The sequence below is a fragment of the Mus caroli genome, unplaced genomic scaffold, assembly GCF_978045245.1.
Source record: "Mus caroli unplaced genomic scaffold, Mus_caroli_1 scaffold_20, whole genome shotgun sequence".
NCBI classification, from domain to species: Eukaryota; Metazoa; Chordata; class Mammalia; order Rodentia; family Muridae; genus Mus; species Mus caroli.
This window is the reverse complement of record NW_028227275.1, coordinates 43,628,556-43,649,765: the sequence shown is the minus strand read 5'-3', so window position 1 is coordinate 43,649,765 and position 21,210 is coordinate 43,628,556. Positions and strand designations below refer to the sequence as shown.

At 44.1% G+C, this 21,210-nt stretch overlaps 1 protein-coding gene across 3 annotated transcripts in view; it reads right to left on the bottom strand.

Annotated features, from left to right (window-relative positions):
* Positions 1–21,210, bottom strand: part of Pcsk5 (proprotein convertase subtilisin/kexin type 5) — a 417,146-nt gene that overhangs the window by 34,593 nt on the left and 361,343 nt on the right. Inside the window, exons 25-30 of one of the 3 annotated variants that reach the window (XM_021151578.3) lie at positions 14,436–14,478; positions 11,374–11,507; positions 9,490–9,690; positions 5,551–5,631; positions 2,721–2,798; positions 9–204 (exon numbers count right to left, since the gene is read on the bottom strand). In XM_021151578.3, the coding sequence (XP_021007237.1) occupies positions 9–204; positions 2,721–2,798; positions 5,551–5,631; positions 9,490–9,690; positions 11,374–11,507; positions 14,436–14,478 (733 nt within the window). The remainder of the gene's footprint in view (positions 1–8; positions 205–2,720; positions 2,799–5,550; positions 5,632–9,489; positions 9,691–11,373; positions 11,508–14,435; positions 14,479–21,210) is intronic. The other 2 variants (XM_029472674.2, XM_021151579.3) reach the window with 2 other exon arrangements.

Here is a 21,210-nt window from a genome sequence, read left to right as displayed (position 1 = left end):
AGACTTACTCTGGGCAACTGTGGTAGCACCTGCCCTCATGGAGAAGCAGAGTGTTGTCCGGCTGGCTCAGGCACTGTTGGCAAAGGTCGGCACCGGAGCAGGAGACACAGTCCTCGGAACACTTTTCACAGCTGCCACTGGTGACTGATGGCCAAGTGCCTTGGGGACAGGAAGGAACACAGGCCTGCAGCCACAGGTACATACCTGGAAGCCAGGGCATGAGGGCAGAGAAGAGCCGTCATGGTTGATCCTGATAGCACACATATTATTGAGAGGACTCACACACATAGAGGCTTTGATTTTTTAAAATCTTTTTTCAAAGTCTGGGTATTTGAAACACTAGATTATGCTTGTAAACTATTTATTTATTTATTCATCCTTTAATTAGTTAAGTTGTTAGGAAGGAAATTGGCCCTAGGGGCTTGGCCCTGCTTTTGCATAGTCTGACATTAGAGACCAACCAGGCACTCTAGGGCTTCCCTTTGTCCTGTGACCAGTCTTGCCATCTATGCAGCAGGCATGTGTGAGGTGCTACACTGGTCCTCTTTCCTGCCTTCCCCCACCCATCTGGAATGAATGAGACAGACATGCAAACAACTTTGCCAGGTATGCTTCCCTTGAACCGAATGTTCCACTTCTAAGTGTGCTCAGTTACAAAGATGGCTATTGTTATCTTAAACAGCAAACGTGGGTGGGTTTGCTAGTGAGAGGGTTCAGCAGGTAAGGGTGCCAAGCTGGATTCACTGAGCTGAAGTCCTGGGACCCACGAGATGGAAGGAGAGAACCAACTCCGGTAAGTGTCCTCTCACCCTCCATGTGCATGCTGTGGAATGTGCACACCACACACCCATACTCATAAATAAACAGATAAACACATGTAATGAAGATTGAAAAACCAATAAGGGGCTGGGAGATCTCAGAACTGTGCTCATCGTGCAAGGGTAAGGACTCAAGTGTGAGCCTCAGAACTCATAAACAGCTGTGTATAGCAAGGAATGCTTGCACTCCCAGGCTTAGAGAGAGGAAGAATCCCTGGGGCCAAATGGGTGAGTGCCAGGCCAATGAGAGTCCTGTCTAAAAACAAAACAAAAACAAACAAACAAAACAAAACAAAAAACCCAAACCCACCACCACTACCACCACCACCACCAAAAAATCAAAAAACCAACAACCAACAACAAACCCCACCAACCAAATCAGAAGGCTGTCTTGAGGAGCAACAGCCATGTTTGACCTCTGGCTTCTACATGCATGTCCACATGTATGCTCATGTACTGGTGCACACCACACACATACCCTCCAAATGAATAAATAAATAAATAAATAAATAAATAAAATGAAATAGAAATTTGCAAAAGGGGGGGGGTGCAGGTGTATCTGTGGTGGTGAGTGACTTTAATCCCAGCACTTGGGAGACAGAGAGAAATGTGCAGATCTCGGTGAGTTTGAGGCCAGCTTGCTATACACAGTGAGCTCCAAGTCAGCCAGGGAGGGCTACATAGTGAGATGGTTGCAGTCAGTCAATCAATCAATCAATCAATCAATCAAGTAAACACTCTTAAAACCATCTCAACTCTAAAATTCTAAAACATCTTTCAGTGTTTGGGTGTAGCTGCTTACGTGCTCACAGTCCTGACACATCTATCATGTTAAATGCTGCCGTGAGTCTGATCTCACTACAACAACCTCGCTCAGGGCTTCAAAGTCTCAGTTGCCTGGGGTCAGCCCAGGTCCACAATAATAAGTGAACGCTGCAGAAGTAAATGTGAAGTTATAAATTTTTTATTCTAGTATATTATTACATTTTTCTGTTTTATTATTAGCTGTTGTTATTCTCTTATTGTGTCTGATCTCTAAGCTCAAGTTGATCAAAGGAACAAACAGCACATACGGACTTGGTGCAGTTCGGATATTCATAGAAAGTACTGGAACACATTGCAGGAGAATAAGTAGCTGATTCTACTCTTAACGCTGTGCACTCTCACATGGCTCTTCTAATGATAATTTTTAAAGATGTATTTTTGTTTCATTTTTAATTATGTGTACATACATGTCTGAGTGCGTGTGAGCGCAGGTGCCCACAAAGGCCATAGGTATCAGATCCCAGGAACCAGAGTTACAAGTAATGGTGAGCCTCCCAACTGTGGATGCTAGGAAGTGAGCTTAGGTTCTCTGCAAGAGCAGTAGATGTTCTTCTTATCTGCTGTGTTAGACTGTCTCTCCAGCCCCTAATGATAATTTTATTATGCTAATGCACTACATAGACAATCTATCTTGAGGAAGTTATTTATGCCCAGTGTTTCCATAAAGAAGATAAGTTTTAAGGAAACAAGCTATCCTGTTTCTCCGCCCCACCCCACAGCACTAAGTGCAGAATTGACGACGAGGGAGGCCGCAGGCAATGTGTTCATCCCTATATTTATCCTCAACCTTAACTGCATTTGTCTAAGATAAAAGAACAAGAGACTCAAACTGGGAGGTACCCACAGATTCCAGCACATTCTATGGACAAGACAACCCACAGCTTCATTGTGTATTTCTTTGTACCAGGAAGCTCAGTTTTACTCCTGGTCACTGTTTGGTTTCCTATGTGTCCCCAGAAGCCCCAGTGACGGGACTAGATCAATATCATGCATCCGAACACAAACCACCACTGCCATGCAAGAGCAGTGACGGTGTCCAGGTTCAGCTGCCACCACTGTCTCCCCTTCCACACTGACCTGTGGGACATGAAGCGCAGAGTGATCCATTGCAGGTTTTACAAGAAGAGTGACAAGGTTGATTCTGGCTCGTTGCATCTGTATGGGCAAGAAACACATCAGACTTGGCCTTGTCACATAACCTTACAGTGTTGGAGAAGTGACTCCACTCCACTCTCTGTAACTCAGCTACTACGCACTGCTAGGATGTAGAATTTATTCATTCTTTTTCTTAATCATTCCTTGGAAACTGGTTATCAGGAATTCCCTTGAAACTTCACCAGAGAATTGCAACATTACGGTGTGTGTGTGTGTGTGATATTTGAGATAACAAATCATTCTGCATTCACGTGTTCATACCATGTAGCTGAATGTCTGTCTGTCTGTCTGTCCATGTGTCTGTGTATTTGCACTCTCCCTCCAAGAACATCTGAAGACAAGCATTTCCAGGAAGCCCCCTCAGAAAGCTCCTAGGACAGGTTTCCATACACACACGAAGCAGCCTCACTGACCCCACTCAGTCCACTCAGAGACCTTCCCAGTGCATCTCCCACAGGGGAATTAGCCCCAGGTGATCTTAGTGGCTCTGATTCCTTCCTCTTTACCGTATGCCTCTCTTTCTTGACCCTCTTCTCCTCCTGGGAGTCGGGTGTAGATGGCTCACACCTGCCATTGGATCCCAGCTGTGCTGCTTATGGGTGGAGTAACCATGGATACAGTAATTAAACTCTCAGAGTCCTACTTTCAGTGTCTCTACAAAGAGAGAAAATGGTTTATCCCTTGTGGAAGCATGAAGCGCAGTGAGACAGTGTGTGCCCTGCTTGATGCTGATGGCAAGTCTGAAGTTCTTACTCAGTGAGACACCGTAGGAAGTGTTTAACACAGTAGCTCAGTTAAGACAGTGTGTGTACTAAGTGTTTAGCATGGTGGCTCAGTAACAGAGCCCCACCCACTCTCTTTGCTCCCTTTCTTTTTCCTCAATTGTTATTCCACCCAATTTCTGAGTCTCTCTCTCTCTCTCTCTCTCTCTCTCTCTCTCTCTCTCTCTCTCTCTCTCTCTCTCTCTCTCTCTCTCTCCTCTCTCCACACTGGGAAGGGCACCAGGAGGCCTGTCTTGGTTCTATGACGGCATTTATTATTATAAAGCTGCTGCCTTACTGGGGAAGAGAATAAGGTGGAGTACAGATTGGTAGGAGATAGGACTGATGTAAAAACACATGTGCCGTATGCACACGGAATGCACGTATGCACACGGAATGCACACAGCAACATGCATATACATACATAATGCATGTGTGTCTAAATGACTGACCAAGCTGCCATGCTGATTGGCAAGACTTTTGTAGTTTGTAGTGATAAGTTTGTCCTGGCCTTATAGTATATAATGAGAGCCGATGATGGGCTGATATTTTCTTCCCTGAGTTGGAAGAGACCCTGGGAACCCATAAGTAGCCTGTATAGAGTCCAGTGACAACAGTTGTCACAAAAGTCTACAGGCTTCCCAGAATGGCAGTTCTGCCCCTGGAGACAGCTCTGGGCCATAAGAAGAGGCATCAGGAGGGTAGAAGCATGCTGGGATGCTCAGAGAGGGATAGTCACCATTCCTGAGCCCTGCAAAGCTATGCTGTGTCCGGCCACAGGCTGACTTTCTCATTTTATACCAAGATGCCTCATTCTCAAAGATATTGGTTTTATTTTTTTCAATATTTGTGAAATTCAGTTGATATCCACAGATGCAAGTTTTTAATTATATACATTTAACAATCTGGTTTACTGTATAAAGTAGGTCTAGAGTTCGTCAGTGTCCCCTTGTGTACAGCAGAGGGAGCTCCGAACAAGCAGTTCACAGTAATTAAGCAGAGGCAGCAGTTTGTAAAAGCCAGTCTCAGAGAGTAAACCTTGAACTTGTTCATGGTTCCCATTTTACCCGACTCCAGAAATTCTAGCCTTGCTAACACTAACGAAAAAGAGAAAATAAAGAAAGGGAAAAAAAATCTCTAACCAAGAATGGTACCTGTTAGAGGCAACTGTAGAAAGTCAGGGCCCTTCTTACTTTCCTATCATCTATACAGTCATATGATTATATATCTGCACCCTGAATCTATTCACACTTGGATCACTTTGTATTGTGGGGTTCCGTTTTATTTGTGTGTAATGGCTGGTGTTTTGTTTTGTTTTGGTTTGTTTGTTTGTTTGAAACAGAGTCCTGCTATGTAGCCTAGCCTGGCCTTGACTTTGTGCGTCTCTCATCCCTGTCTCTTATGTGCATGGGCTGCAGGCATGCTCCGTAATGCTCGGCTTGCCTGAGTTTTAATAAAACTCATCTTTGGAGAGCAGGCTTTGCAGGGACTTTAGGATCTCCTCGTTCCTTTTGGTAACTCTAATATTTTACCCTACGCATACAATACCTCCCATCTCTCTTCTCATAGCCATTTAGTTTCCCAGTCTTTGCTACTTCAAACAACACAGCAGCAACCAGAAAGGCACATATTGATTCCTTGGTCTTTTAAAGATTTGCAGGGCTAGAGCATGGAGATGGAGCCCAGTGGTCCATAGTTGCTAGGCAGTGCCCTATTGCTGAGCTCCAGCCGTAGCTACATATGGGCTCTTTCGAGGGTCTTTCCCAGGCATAGTCCTCAGCGCATTAGGAATGACCTTAGATGTAGCAGAGACCTCTGCAGTCAGGTCTCACAGATTCCCCAAGTGTTCACTGGTGGTTTACGGCCCTCCTGCCTCCTCTCTCATGGCTTCCATATCCCCATTGCCTTGGCCTTGTGGCTACCAGGGTTGCTCTCTGCAGAGTGGAGATGGCTGTAGGGCGACGACCGGCTCCTCCCTATTTCCCTGTTACCTCTTTTGATTTGAACTTTCCACTTTCGTCGATCCTGCAGCAGACTCCTCACCAAAGATGGCTTTTCAGTGGGCACAGCTTCTTTTTTTTTTTATTAAAAAAATAAAGTGTTTTATTTTAATGAGAGAAGGACCATGAAGAAGACAAGCTTCCCCTCTGCCCCCACCTCCCAGAAATCTCTGCTGTGTATTCTTTGCCACACAGATCCAGCCTGAGATGTAAGGGCTTGTGGACTGGAATCATTGACACCCTCTTCGTGTAGGACATTGGGGCTGCATGTGCCATTCAGCACTACAGATAAGGATTTTCCTCTTGTCACAGTCTTGGAAGGCATCTGTGTGAGTGTTTCATGTACATACAATCATTTGTATGAATCATATTTGATTTGGGGGGTTACATTTACAGATTGCTTAGCCCCGCATATGTGTTGTGATTGCTATTATAACGAAGCTGTGTGACCATTCTTGAGGGGGTGCACTTGTGGCCTGTCAGGACTGGCTAAGAGGCGTCCTGGTTGGTTAGCTAACCCCTGCATTCTCTGACTATTGTTTTTAGATCGCTACTGCTCTTCAGCGCCCCTTCACTTCCCCCAGATTGTTTTCTTGGGTGACTCATAGAACACTGTTGTGTAAGGGAACTGGCGTTTTGATCGGGTCAAAGGATCAGAAAACAAGACTCTTAATGTCCTGTGGGATGTAAAAGCTCTCTCAGGTACAAGATGATGTATGCAGTGGTCTCAAGCTCTCATTACACATGAGGGAACTCAGGCTCAGAGAGGAGGAAGAACAGTTGAGGGTTACACTGCAGTGAGTAGCCGGGTCAGGATTTGAATGCAGGGCTCGCTGATTCTAGGCTTACTGCTCTTCCTCTGGTTATTTTTATTGTTACCTACTTGCAGGGCTGGGACCAAAGTTTCTGAGCAATTAATTTTAATTTTCAAGTCATCTGAGCGAGATCAAAGTGGTGTTTTGCTGGTGAGACAACACTGATTTGTAGTGTTGCCAATTTCTGTGGTGTAAACATTTCTGCCATAGCTAATTTTAGGTGTCGATAGCCTGACAATGCCCATATACAGTTCCTGGATGCTTAGCCATCAGCGCAAGCCAGTACGAATGGTTCCTTTGTACCATGGAGCCAAAGGATTACTTATCTCTAAGCTCCTCTAGCTGTGTTTTCCTAATGGTTAAGTAGTTAAAAAATGCCACCATCCCTTCCTTCTGAGGCAACTATATGCATAGATGGATAAATCCCTTCTAGGAATCAGGTACCTGTGGCTTTTCAAAGCCATCTGCAGTTACTATTATGCAACATTTATCTCTCCACAAAGAGGTTGACTTTCCTCCCACAAATTCGCCGACTCCAGCATTTCTCAGAGCTTGGGAATTAAGATCAAAAGAGCGGCTGGTGATGAGTTGTTAGGATGTGGTCAGAGATTTAAAAAAAAAAATTCAGTTCGTTCACCAAGCTGTGCTTTGTAGATTGGTCCTTCGTTACAATCTGTAATTAGAGCCTGCTATGGCCTGGTTCTAATCCATGAGGGATATGGGTGGATTGGAGGACTCTCAGGCATGTTTGCAGGAACTTTTCCAGACTACCAGAGGACAAAACACTTTAGAAGAGGAAAATGCTTTGCAGTGACAGAGAAACTGCACTCCCGGGTCTGGTGAAGCCCCGTCTCTGGAAGCTGATAGCCTGTTGCTCCTGCATGTGTTAACACCACCACATGAAGATCACCTGTTCAGTGCTTCTGACATTAGGGACAATGTCCTAAGTCACCTTCACAACGTTTAGTGAGTGGGACAGAGGGCTTTCCTGTGACTGTTCTTTTGATGGCTAGAAAACATAGGTGAGCTGCCATCCTTGGGACCCAAGGGTGTTGGCTGCAGGATTTGTCTGGCAGGCCCTGGTAAGTTCTGTCTGCTCCATCCTTGGACTCTGCAGGGGGTGGGGGTGCTTGGGAACTCACTCTCTTAGTAGGTGACAAAGAAGGATGGCTTATGTCACTATCATCCTAACTAGCTAGCCACAGTACTAAGGAAAGAATTGAGTGATTCCGTCTCAAGGAGACTTTCCAGAGCACGCGTAGACCCATGAGCTGGCCATGGCCTTGGTATGCAAACATGACTGTGTTCTCTTGGAAGTAGCATGGATGAAGGAGCAGGCTGAAGTTCAAGACAGCTTACTATCCTACATCTATCTGAATCTTTTTTTTATTTTTCTTTTTTTCCAGTCCAGACACCAGGCTGAAGACCTGGCTGCTCCTACCTAGGCAGCTACATTCTCTTGCAAACACTCCATGATTGGTTCAGGTCTCCTTGAGATTGACCTAGAATGACTGAAATCTGTTTCCCATCATCTGAAAGGTGTGGCTAATTAGGGCTCGCTCTCTGGAACCCTCTGCTCTCCTATTACACTCCTGACCTTGTTTGGGGGGGGGTGGGGGGAGAAGGCAGGAGAAAGATGAAGGCATTGGCGCCAATCCTCCCCAGACTTAACGGAATGTATTTCCCATTTACTAGCCCTCTCTGTGCTTCTGCTGGGAAGGCATGCTGCAGCTTTACCTTGTTTAGTGAGCAAACGTTCTCCCCTCTTTGTTCATGCTTTGCCTGTCTTATTTCATAGATCACAGAAATGGAAAGTGCAGCTATGCCGTTGACTTCATTGCTTTAGTCCAGCCACGAGAAACATTCTCTTCTGCTCCCCTATTCCCTTACTAGTGTGAGGCCCCCGAATGGAATAAATCCTTCTTCTTTTTCAAAAACACTGCGTTGTGATTTCAGAGGAGTTGGCGGGGAGGGGGGGGGGAGTAGAGGGGTGGGTGTGGTGCTCTGACAAAGGGGAACAATCAAAGTCTAAATTTTTTGCTTGCAAAATGCGTAGTCCAGTTGAAGAGAACATGTAATCATTTGGGGAATCGAGTCGGCTCTGACTCTTGGCTCCCTGTGCCTGTTCATCATCTGGATGCCAGATAAAATACAGATGTTCAGAGAAAGAAACCCAGCACCAGACCGTTTCCCTCTTGGTTTGGACCACTTCTTAAAGCCCACATGCCAGACCAACTCGTTCTCAGCCTTCTTAGGCCAGCTATAATTCACAGACGATATCCCAATCTGGATCGAATAACTTTCTTAGTTCTGGGTCGGAAACAGCCTGGGGTGCTCTGGCTTTTGGTTGCTGTCCTAGGAAAGTCAGATGTGCAGAAGTGTCATAGTGGACGGCAGCTGAGACACCCTTTCTCTGAAACCAGCAGGGCACCTTCCTCCTTGTCTTGTGTGGCCTCCTACAGCTGCCACTGTCTCTGTACTGAGTGGACCCTTGCCCAGAAATATGAGAGCAAAGGACTTGGGTTTTTAACCTTCTCAGACATGGAAGATGTCATAGAAAGATTATAGTTACCTTGGAGGAAGCCCACAGTGAGGCCACAGAGGTGAAGAGGCCAAGTCTAAAGATGCACAGATACCTGCAGCTTCCATTATAGTTCCAGCTCCCACGTCTCTACTCTCCTGCTCACACTTCCTCTGAAGAGTGAGCTTTCCACTTGTGCAACTGGGAGGGCAATGTTCTCCCTCCCCCATGCTGAGGTTCAAATCCAGAGCCCCATGTACCTAGGTGAGCAAGGCCTGTACCATTGAGATATGTGCTGCCACCCCAGCTAGGAAAAGCAGCTTCCAAGAGACCAGTGCCAGTCATAGAGAGCTTGTCAATTTCAATGTGTCAGGGTCACTGGAAAGGAGCCCCAGAGATGAAGGTTTGCTCTATTGTAGAGGCACGCACACATGAGAAGCTGTTCTGCAGCCTTCTTACCTGGGAGTTTCACAAACTCCCGAGACTTAGGAGTCTTGGAACAAATATGATTCTTCCCCAAAACATTCCTCAGAAACAGTGCCAAAGAGGGAGGGAGGCAGAGGAGATCCTGACCTCCCTCTAGCAGATACGTACCATTCCAGTCCTTGCCTTCCACCTGGGGCCAGGTGGACCAGAGACACGTCCCATGCCATAGCTGCAACCCTTCTTGACAGCTGCTGCATTGGTTGTAGCCCGAGCCGGTGCAAGTCTCACAGGCTCGGTGGCAGGGCTTGCATTCTCCCAACTCTTGGTCTCCATGGAAGCCAGGGCCACAATCCTGCACACAGCTGCCACCTTTGGAAGAACAAGGGGAAAGGTATGAAAGGAGGGTGTCTTAGTTAAGGTTTTACTGCTGTGAACAGACACCATGACTAAGGCAACTCTTATAAGGACAACATTTAAGTGGGGGCTGGCTTACAGGTTCAGAGCTTCAGTCCCTTATCATCAAGGTGGAAGCATGGCAGCATCCAGGCTGGCATGGTGCAGGCAGAGCTGAGAGTTCTACATCTTCATCCAAAGGCTGCTAATGGAAGACTGATTTCCAAGCAGCTAGGATAAGGGTCTTAAAACCCACACCCATAGTGCCATGCCTACTCAAAAAAGGCCACACCTACTAGAACAAGGCCAAACCTTCTAGTAGTGCCACTCCCTGGGCCGAGAATACACAAACCGTCACAGAGGGATTCTGGCTAGCTGGGCTTTTGGTGCTATGCAAAGCCAGATACTGAAGGACATTTTAGGACATTTTTTTTTTTATTGCATGTGTGTGAACCAAGATGGCTTTAGGTTATTTCAATTAATAAATGCAATACTTTTTTTCCTTCTTAACTTAAATATAAATTTGTCAAGTATAACGGGCAAAGAACTTTGAATAAAGATTTTCAACACTTCTAAGCCTTAATAAATTACAAATAAAATGATTCAATAAAGAAAACTATTGAGGCACACAATTTTAATCCCATCACTTCGGAGGCAGAGGCAGGAGGATTTCTGCAAGTTTGAGGCCAGTCTGATCTACAGAGCAAGTTCCAGGACAAGCAGATTACATTGAGAGATTCTGTCTCAGAAAGAGAAAGGAAGGGAATTATTGAGGGTCTGTAAAATGCTTGTCAGACAAGCATGAGGACCTGAGTTTAGACCTCTAAAACTTACATTTAAGTTGGGCACTGTGGGTGCTGGAAGGCCCCTTACACTCGGTGATGGAGAGATGGGATAGGGAGACAGGTAGATCCCTAAAAGTTCAGTTAATCTAGTCAATGAAAGTTTCTGTCTCAAACAAAAGATGGAAGCAATGTAAGGTTCTTCTTTGACCCCCACAAAGATGCTACACACGTGTGCATGCACGGATACAGACACACATTGGGAGGGAAGAGCACATGGGTTGAGCAGAGAGGGAGAAAACGGGTATCACTGATTCACTGGATATTGTCTGTAGTATTCTCCATTCTCAATGCTCCCAGTTAGTAGACTCACAGTAAATTTCTTTCCCAATTGTCTTTCCAACGAAGTCAATGAGCTGACCAAAACCTAAGTCTCATTCAGTTATATAGTGCACACAAACCTGCAACATGATTTTCCTTTCTTGAGGTATTTGCTTCAATAAAATGGTCATGGCTCTGAATAGCTCAGGTAACTTCAGCTCTGAAACATTAATTTTCAGGTCTCCTCTCTTCAGCTCTGAAACTTTAATTTTCAGGTCTCCTCCCATCTCAGAGCTTATGGTTTCTACTCAACTCTCTTGTTCTCACCAACTTGGAGATACTTTGAGGTTAATTAGTAAACTGTGAACTATGCTTCAATGCCAAGGGCAGGAGGAAGGAGTTCAGGCTAATGTTTTTTCTCAAACCACATTAAAATTCTTTTTGGACTATAGACACCAGCATGCAAAGACTCTGAAATCCATTCTAGATTGCTCCTATTGCAGCGATGGACCCTCACAGCCTTTTCTTCCCAGTGGGTCACCATTTTCCAGCTTACCTGAGAGAAAGCCCTCCTCACACCAGTAACACTCATGTTGGTCGCAGCTGCCACAGTTAGTACCACAGGCCCTGCATTCCCATTTCACACCGAAGGTCTTCTCAGGACAGGCTTTATAGCAATGCCGCTCAAACCTAGGGAAGAGGATGCCGTGCTTCCATGAGGAGGGCTGGCGTGATAGAACTGCCACGATTTGCTCTCCTCATCCTCATTTATCTGTAGCACACTGAATAGGTTGTCAAGGTCAGAAACCTGCACTTGGTCTGTCCTTCCCAATCAAGCCAAGGCATTGACTACCTCTTCTGTACCTCTGAAAACCCCTTTATGGGGAGGGGAGGTGCTGCTGGGAAGATGTTGGGAGGAGAGGGTCGCTGAAACTGATTTCTGTGCAAGTTGTTAAGTATCAGTTCCTTCAAGTCTGTCTTCCACACAGGGAAGGCATTACTAATTTTTAGAGTCTACACATGGGAAACAATGCTCAAGTATCAAGGACCCATCATCTCCTGAAAGGTAGGACAGGGGTTTTAACCAAAGATTGTTGGAATACATAGCGTGTACAGTTCTTATAGGAAGTGAGAGACAGCCCAGTATTGGGTCTGTACAACTTACCGGAAGGTCTGCAGCCAGATCATTAACAAGGAAGTGCCTTGATATCCCCAACACATGCTAATACATACTTATGCATATACACATATGGATTCTTGTGTAGATGATCTGCTATGCTCATTATATAGCAAGATATTGTAATTCACTTGGAGGGGCAGTGGAGTGAAGCTGACTTTTGCTCTTTGGTGAATTTCAAAGCATCCATGACTCATCAGGGAAAATGTTAGCATTCCTTCTTAACAGCTTATATTGTCCAGCACTGCATCAACTCGTCATTGATGCTAAGTAGTCTGAAATGTCGTAAATGCGTGTTTCTTGAAACAGTTATCTCATGCCGTGTCTTTGTGCTATAGGGCATACTATTTCAGCCTATTTCTTTCTCAAAAGGTTTTATGAAACACACACATCAATTATTTGGTGAGTGTCATGTGTCGTGGGGGTAGGAGAGGAAGCAGGTACAGGGGATGCATTTGTACAGGGGTCAAATCGAAGGCTCCATCAGTACAGAGTTGGATTGGATCAGCACAGGGTAGGGGGTGGGGAACATTAGAGGAAAAGGTATAGAATTTCCACCAGTTTCTATGTGGTCATTCTCTCTCTGTGGCAGGGGGGTAGGGAGAGAGAATAAAATTAAAGTCTTCAGTTCTTCATGGGACATTCTGTGGCCTCTGTAAGGGATGCCTGCATGTCTGCTCTTCATCTTTGGTGTGAGAGCCCTTGCTGTAGCTATTGCAGATGATATGCTGTCAGTTATTTCCCACTCGTTAAATATTATCCAGCTTTGTCTTATTATCATTAACCTGGGGCCTCTTCACCATTCCTCTATCTTTTAATGTGTTCATTTCTCATCATGAGGGTCAAACTAGGACCTTTTGTAAACAAGGCAGTGCCATCTCATTGAGTCGTAGTACCCCTGCCCCTTCTGTGTGAAATGGAAAAGCTACACAAATCTATCCAAATGCTATGATGACATAGTTACTGCAGTGGCCAGCTGTTCTAGGGAAGCTATGGTACAACCAGAAGGCTAACTCAGGACCTGGGGAGATGGCTCAGCAGTTAAGAACACTGGATGCTCTCATGGGGGACCTGGATTTGTTTCCCAGTATCCACATGGCAGCTCACAACCATTTATTACTTCAGTTCCAAGGGATCCTGTGCTTACTTCTTTATGTGGTACACACACATGCAAGTGAATGCAAGCAAACACTCATACACATAAAATAAAATAGCATCCCTAATCTCCCAAATCTGAAAATGCTCCCAAATTAAGAACTTTCTGAGAAATTAACATGATGCTGCAAAATTTTGTTTCACGCACAAAATTTATTTTTTAAAATAGCATATAAAATGATGCACTAACTCTGGCCCTCTGGTATATATGAAGCATGAATTCTAGTTTGAGACATGGCCCTTCCCCAAGATATATATATCATTTATATGTAACCATTCTGATATATGAGAAAAAAATGTGAAATCTGAAACACTTCTTGCCAAGTATTTCAGCTGAGGGTTCTACTGGTAACTCAGGTTGGCCCATCCTTCTGAGATGCTTCAGCTTTCAGGGCTGCCTTTCCTCCTGTCTTGCTCACTGCTTCCACCATTTCCTCATCTAGCATTTTGAGATCTTAGACTCTGCCAAGGTGAGACACTATGGTGACAGAAGGTTGTGACCCACAAAAATGGAGATGTGGGATTGCCACTAGTTTTTGCTGTAGAGTGAGCAGGGCACTGGAGCCTCCCTGATCTACTCTTTTTGTCTCTTGGACTCATACAGATCTCAAGTTGCTTACAAGCTGGTGAAAGATGGAGAAGAGAGGAGGTGAGAGCTGTGGGTGGTCGAATAGGATCTGTGCAGGCCATGAATTAGTCTGACCTCCCCTTCCCTTCCATCTTTCTGTTTGTGTTGGTTTCCTTCTAGCACAGGAGGTAAGGCGAGGTGGAAGGGAAAGCAGCTGGGACAGGAGGTCACATTGAAGCATGCAGGCTTGGCTTTAATAAATCTATATGGGAGAACGCTAGTCCGATGCTTATCTGCACTTCATTTTAGCTAGTGGTCCATGCCTCTCATCACCCAGGGGGCAATTAAGAGGTAAGTGCCTCACCTGGTTTCCCTTGGCACATCTGACTCTGGCTAGGGACAAAATCCCTACACAGACATTGGGAACCAGCTTTCTCTATTATTAAAGCCTGTCCATACAAAGCAAAATTTGAATGGGGGTGACCCATGGCAAGATTCCTAGACACCAGTGTCAAGATGGATGACTTCCAGGATCAGAAAAGGGAAGGCTTCCTTTCAAGGCAAGAAAACATCTGGACACTTCACTCATTAATAGCTCACAAAGGACAGTTGCTTCAGGTTGCAGGGCCCCTGCAAATCCTAACTGTAGTTATGACTAAGTCTGTGATGCTTAAGCTGCAGAAAAGTTAGTGTCATGAACAAAGAGGACCAGACTTACATGTAATATCCTGTAGCACATGAGGTACAGGCTCCTGGGTCATCTGGAAAAAAAATGACAATAATGAAAAATTATGATCGCCAGAAGTTTGTTATTTGGAAAAATGGACTTTGGAAAAGTTGTGGTTGGAGGCAGCTAATCTTCCAGAATAGTTTTATGAAATGTACTGCCCAGAAATGATATTTGAACAGATTGCACCATTTTAATTAGTTACATAAAGCACGTTGTAATTTATCTTTACCAAAGGTAATAAAACGAGATTTCCCATTTAAAAAAATGGCCCCAACATTCAAGGAAGAATGGGCTTAAGCTACTGGGTCTTCAAACTCCAGATCAACCCTGATCCTCGCTAGGAACCTCCTGTCCTTAGGGCTGGGAGCTTAGTTCAGAGCTAGAGTACTTACATAGGACAAATCCTGGCCTTGGTCCCCAGCACTGCAGACCCAAAGTCCTGGATCCCTTTGGCCTCTGCTGAGGTTGGGCATGAAATGAGCTACCTGCTTCTGACTCTGAGACATAGGTCTCTCATGCATTTCTACAGATGTCCACCAATAGGAGGGATCACTACTGGGGAGTCTCCTTTGAAATCTCAACAAATATTTTCCCCAATATAAGCACCCACTTTGTGATTTTCTTATGGAAGAAACTATTGTATTCTCAATGGCAGTAGTGACTTAGTGAGTCCCTGTTGGCTCAGAACAGGGTTTCAAGTTACTGCTTTTGACAAGGGTCACCACCTTCAGTCCATGTCCAGTGCTGCCCAAAAGGTGCTGCTCTTGGATGTGATTACCATGGGGATTCCATTGCCTTTGTTGGCCTCAAGTTCTTTCAAGCAGGTACCTCTGGTAGTTTGTCCTGCCTTCTGATCTCCAACCCAGCCTTGCTCCTTTCATTTGCATAGGACACAAAGAGCAACTTCACCCTATACAATTCCTTTTGGCACACGAAGATGTTTAACTTCAGATTACTTCAGGAAACTGTAACTTCAGCTAAACTAAAACTACCCTGCCCTTTGAACTCAGGGAAAAAACTACCCGTTCTAAATTAACTGTTCTAGACTGTCTTTCTGCTTATCGGAAAACCGGATGGTTGCAAGGTAGAGGCTGCCCCACTCCAAGTCTTTAATCACAGGCTGGTCTTGACCCTGCTTAGTGAGAGATGTACTTCAATCATACATTACATATCATACTAAGACATGGCAGCAGACATTATGGTAAGACTTCTTGAAGAGGTCCTGCGACCTCAGAAATAAGCAAGGATCCTTAGAACTTTCTGGAAACAGCCTGATGATGGTTAGAGTAGATAGCATTAACCTTGGAGTTGAGGTACCCTTTTCTAGTTTGAAGGTTTTAATACAGCTTTAAATATCGTGTGAACTTGAATAAAAATCAACATGTTTTTTTAGGTCCTAGTAGGTGCAAAATGAACTGGTTGGACAAGATGCCGGCTGAGATGCTCTGAAAGTTGAATATTCCAAAACTGAATGCAAAGCAAGTTGGCAAACTCCAGCCTACTGTAAAGCCAGTCCCACATTTGTCCATTCATTGTATATTAGGATACTCCTATACTACAATATCAGCAATGAGTAGCTACAACAAAAACCCAAATCTGGGCTCTTTGTCACATTACAGGAAAAGTTTGCAAGCTCTGCCTGTAGTATTATCCACTTGAGTCTTCATTTCTTTCAGCTTCCCTTTTTAGGCTTGCAACCATACTTGTTTAGGAACTACCTGTTAAGTTCCTTATAGTAGAAGTTTAGTTGGAAGGGTTGAACAACAGGCAAAGTAGCCTAGTGCTGGCCTTTAATCCCAGGACTCAGCGGCGGGGTAGACAGATCTGTGTGAGTTCCTGGTTACCCTGTGTGCATGGAGAGTTCCAGGCCAGCCAGAGCTACATAATGAGATGCTATTTTAACAACAAGAAGAAGGAGTCAAAACAATCAAGGAGGAAGAGGCCATTCTGCAGGAGGCTGTAATGATGTGCGCTGGCAGTGAAGTGGTTTTTAATATCTGAATCGATCAATACAGTCTTTAATATGGTAAACTAAAACAGGATGATGAACTGAGCCTAAAACCAGACTCATGAAGTGGACTCAGGAATCTGAAGCTAAGTGCTGGTGAGAAAGAAAATCTCCCTGGCCTTCTTGGAAACTCCATGGGAGTGCTTTCTCCTTTCCTACTCTATAGAATGGGGACCTGAATATACTTTCAGGGCTATAGAGTCCTCAGTGGACAGCATGGCTAGTTCAGCTCTCACTTGGAGTCTACTTCTGACTGTTTATAGCCCACCTTCCCCATACTTTCTACTCAGCTTACCTCTGGGCAGCTCGGTTTTTCTGCCTGTCCCAGTGAACATACTTAACTCTGACAGTTTTGCTAATTTAGTAAGGGCTGGGGAAATTCTGATCTTGCTCGTTAATGTTCTGGTCACCTCTTCCATCTAGAAATTTAATGTGCTTGCTCTCTTCTTTAATCTGGTCACTCATGAAAATGTTAAACAGAACCAAGCCTCAGAAATGTGCATGCTAATGTTGTTGAGTGCAGGGACTTTTCCGGCCTGGCTGCACAGAGAATTTGGCTACCTTTATGACAGTTTGCACACATGAATAACACAGAGGCTCTCAGAACTGAGGCTTGTAACAGCTTATGGATGGCTGTTAGCTTCCCACCCCCCATTATTAACAGTTGTTTTCCACCCCAGAAAATCTACAAGTTGGAGATTAGCTAAATGGTTTATCTTGACCACAGAGAGGCAGCTGTTATTGGGTTAAGAGTAACAACCTGAAACCTGGAAGGTTTCAATTCAGCCTTCAACGGTAAGGTGGGGTTGCTCAAAGACCACTTCCAGTGAGTATTGTCTAGGAGTTGGGAGGGGAAAGAGGAATATAAATAAGCTAGAATGTTAACTGTCTTGGAAGATGTTACCTAAGGTAGGATGTTTAAAGATCTCTAGTTCTTTGGTCTTGTCAAGCTTTGAGCTGAGAGCATATGTTGGTCAGTTGGAATTCAGAGAAAGCCTCAGACATTTGGGAGCAAAGTTATCAGGAACAGTTGGTGGCTTGTAGCTGGCCACATCCCACAAAGGAGAAGGTGCAAGGTGCGAGCAGAGCCTATTCAAGATGGGACGTGTTTTCCCTTTCCAGAGAAGATGGAGTTAATTATATTTTCATAGGGGTGGGCAGGCAGGACTGTGGTGTTCCGTCTGCCTTCAGATCTCCTGACCATCTTTTGGGTCATGATTTGACTGTATCCTTAGGGGAATGATCATCTCTGGACCTCATCACAAACTCCTGTCTCCAAGGATACAATGGTGCCTGTTCTCAATAGCATCCCAGTGGTCAGTGATGTTCTCTGCTAGGGAGGTTTTGTTCTCTGCAATGCTCACAACCTTCTCATTGATTGGAAATCAAAGTAGGGTCATATAATCTGTATTAAAAAAGGAGGATCTTTTAAATTGAGTTGGAACTCTAACATTTAAAGCTACTCAAGGAAGGTCCATTTATTTTTACAATTTACATAGACTTTAGGTTCTATAACTCAAGAAGTGTTTAAGTTAAAATACTCTAATCTGCTTTTTCAATTTTTTTCTTGCATGGCTATTTCTTATTGAAGCAAGACAGGAAATGTGGTGTCTTAGGAGGCGATCTGTTATAGAATCTATGTGATTTAGTCATGGATTAGCTATTCACCTAAGGAGAATTGAGCACAGGAGATATTTATGTCTGGGTGCTCTTATCCTTTGGAAACTTTGGTTTCCTCTTCTCCTTGAAATCTGGCTTATGTTCCCCTACTGTGAAGCTTTGCTTACTAATATAACTCAAGAGGAAGACTAAAGGGCACAGGAAATTTGTATCCTTAGGGGAGCCCTAGGCCCTCAACTCCCTTAGGCGCTGGTCATTTAAGTTACTTCCACGATGACTCTCTTAGACCATACCTGGAGTGTTCCATGAAACATTAGCTATTCTCTTATAATTCAGCATCACATGATCCCTGCTTTTACCTGATGATCTAAAAGTCCCTCCACCTTTCCTAGTCCAACTCCTGGGACTCTACTGAACTTCAGGAACTTGTGATCAACCTGGCCAGTGACTCAAACCCTTTGACAAGTAGTAGATGAACGTTAGCTCCATTTATACTTCCTAGATTTCCAGCTCCAATCATATTACAGCCTTATCAACAATGGCAATCTCAGTTGGTAATCTCTATATTTATGTACTGATCACTCCATTGGATTAAAACACGATTATGTGTGTATAAATTATTCATTATTAATCAGCATCATTTATTATGTACTAGTGCACAAATATTTTCATATATTTTAAAAAGTGTGCTAAGTTGGAAATTTGAAAAGGATAGAATAAAAAAATAATTGTGAATGCACATTTTATTTTTTCTGCACCCAGTGGAGTGTGTTTAGCAGCCATCTGCCTTCGTAGACCAGTGACTTAAACTCCACCAAACTGAATGTTACACATGAGCTCCTGAACTCCCATTCAACCATGAACAAAACCCATGTTTTACATTTGGCTTCTTTGCGTTATTCATGACTTTCTGATGGGCTCATTCATCTGCATGTGTGTAAGGACCCTCTGCTCTCGCCTTCCACCTCTTCCTCATTTATGGATAGCTCTTTATTCTCAATGAACTTGCTCACCTAGCATTCATGTCAGGAGAGAAGTGGGGAGGGAATACAGTTATGAAAGAAAGTGTTTAGATGATATGATGAAATTGGACTCTCCCCACCTCCCCTCTTCCCTACAGTCTTAGTCTACATGGTGTTATCAGATCAAATTTCCAGATGAAAATTGTGTCCATGTGTCTACACAACCAACTAGAAGACTCGTCTGTCAAAAGAGACGTGATTGTGCAGGTAAGCCGAGCCGGTGCATGGCCACTGATGTTCTCTCTCTCTTTTAAGCGCATATTTTATTATTATCAATCATCATTATTATTATTATCTTCCACATTTTAAATATTATGTTTCCTTCTTTCACATAGACTATTTTATCCAGTAGAAATCCCCTGAAGGAGCCACAGCATATTTATAACAAAGACAGAGTTGAGCACTGTCATTCTCCTGCAGCTTCCCAACATGACAGATCACCTAAAATAAAGCTGGATGTAGCCCATTACAGACGTTACCTAGTGTCTACAGGTTGGCTGTGATTATTGACATTCGTGTGACATGCAGAGACGAAAGAAATAATGCAGTTATTTCTTAAAGACATTTGACCACCTTTGGACGGTATGCTGGTATCTGGGTGCCTTCTCAGGGCCAATAGAAGTCACTCAGATCCAAGCACAGGAAATGGAAACCAGTAGCCCCCACCTGCTTCCCAGCTCCTGGGGCACGCAGGCAGCTTTCTGATGTGCAATCTTGGCTCAATTCAGAAGGAAAAAAGAGAATGGTACCTTCCTGGCCGGGTTGGGAGTGATAATGCAGCTGGTTTGGGGGCACATCAATCCATTCAAGCATTCAGGGGTTAATCTTCTCAGTTTGTGGATGTTCTCTTTCTCAATGGCTTTTAACATGGCAACACTTATCTGACAGGACAGTGAAAAAGTAACACATAGCTGTGTTCACAGATGTAGTGTATGCGTGACACACACACACACACACACACACTCACATATGTGTGTATAGAACAAAATAAATTAGTAAGAAAAGAAAGATGCTGGGTATCAGGGTGTGTGCCCGTAGAACCAGCTGCTCAAGATGCTGAGAAAAAAGATGCTGAGAAAGGAGGGGTCCTGGAGCTCAACTTGGAAAAGTAGGGAGTCTTTGTTTAAAAGCATACTAACTCCCCCCACCAATCAAAACATCAGAAAAGACAGAAACTGCCTAGGCTAGGATACACATACCTATGCACACGCACCAGGTCAATAAAGGAATGTTTTTAAAACGTGTAATAAACAGGTTTAGAACTGGCGAAAGGAATCATACTGATGTTGGTTTCTGGCTACTATGGACACCCACCCACAAGAGAAGACACGCACGCACTGATACATACAGAACCACACCCCAAAATAAATCCTGTTCCACCACACGTTTGAAACATTGTCTCCACAGATCTTTCCAGTCAGTTGTCATTTGGTTTTGCTACCTATTCCCCCTTTCTCCCATGTCCACGTCTACCTTCTCATCTCCCACTTTGTCCCTCAACACTTGTTAATTTCCACAACACCAGTGCTCTTCCTAGAGGTGGGGTCCAAACAGACACAGATGCTTGTACAAGCTCTTCAGACAAAATTCACCTTGAAAAGGCTTATCTTTCTGATAGGACTCTGCAAAGGAAGTAGATGGCTGGGAACTGGGGTTACAGCTGGTACCAACTCAGACTCACTAATGAGACTAGGGCTGTCCTCAGGCCAAACATGTTTTAACTATTTCTTTCCTGAGTGTCTACTGTATCTGCCCTGCTGAGATGTCCCAAGGCTCTCTCTGAGGACAGAAGCAGCACTGGAAGAAATCAATACTTCAGCTGCTTAGAGAGATAATTAAGCAAATTGTCAATAATGTATATTCTTCCTGAGTAAATTCGTATTTAGTTATCACACAATGCTGTCACATTGACAAGGGAGTCCCTGACAGTTTTCAGACTACCAAGAATAACAGATTGGTTAAGAGATTTATATGCCCAAAGAGTGTAACTAATTATAGGGCCAGACAGCACTAAGAGATACATAAATTCAAATTGGCCTTGTACTTAGAGTTGGTTCAAATATCATTCAAATACAAAGTAGATCTTCTGACAGCTCTGCCATGCTGGCTTTTC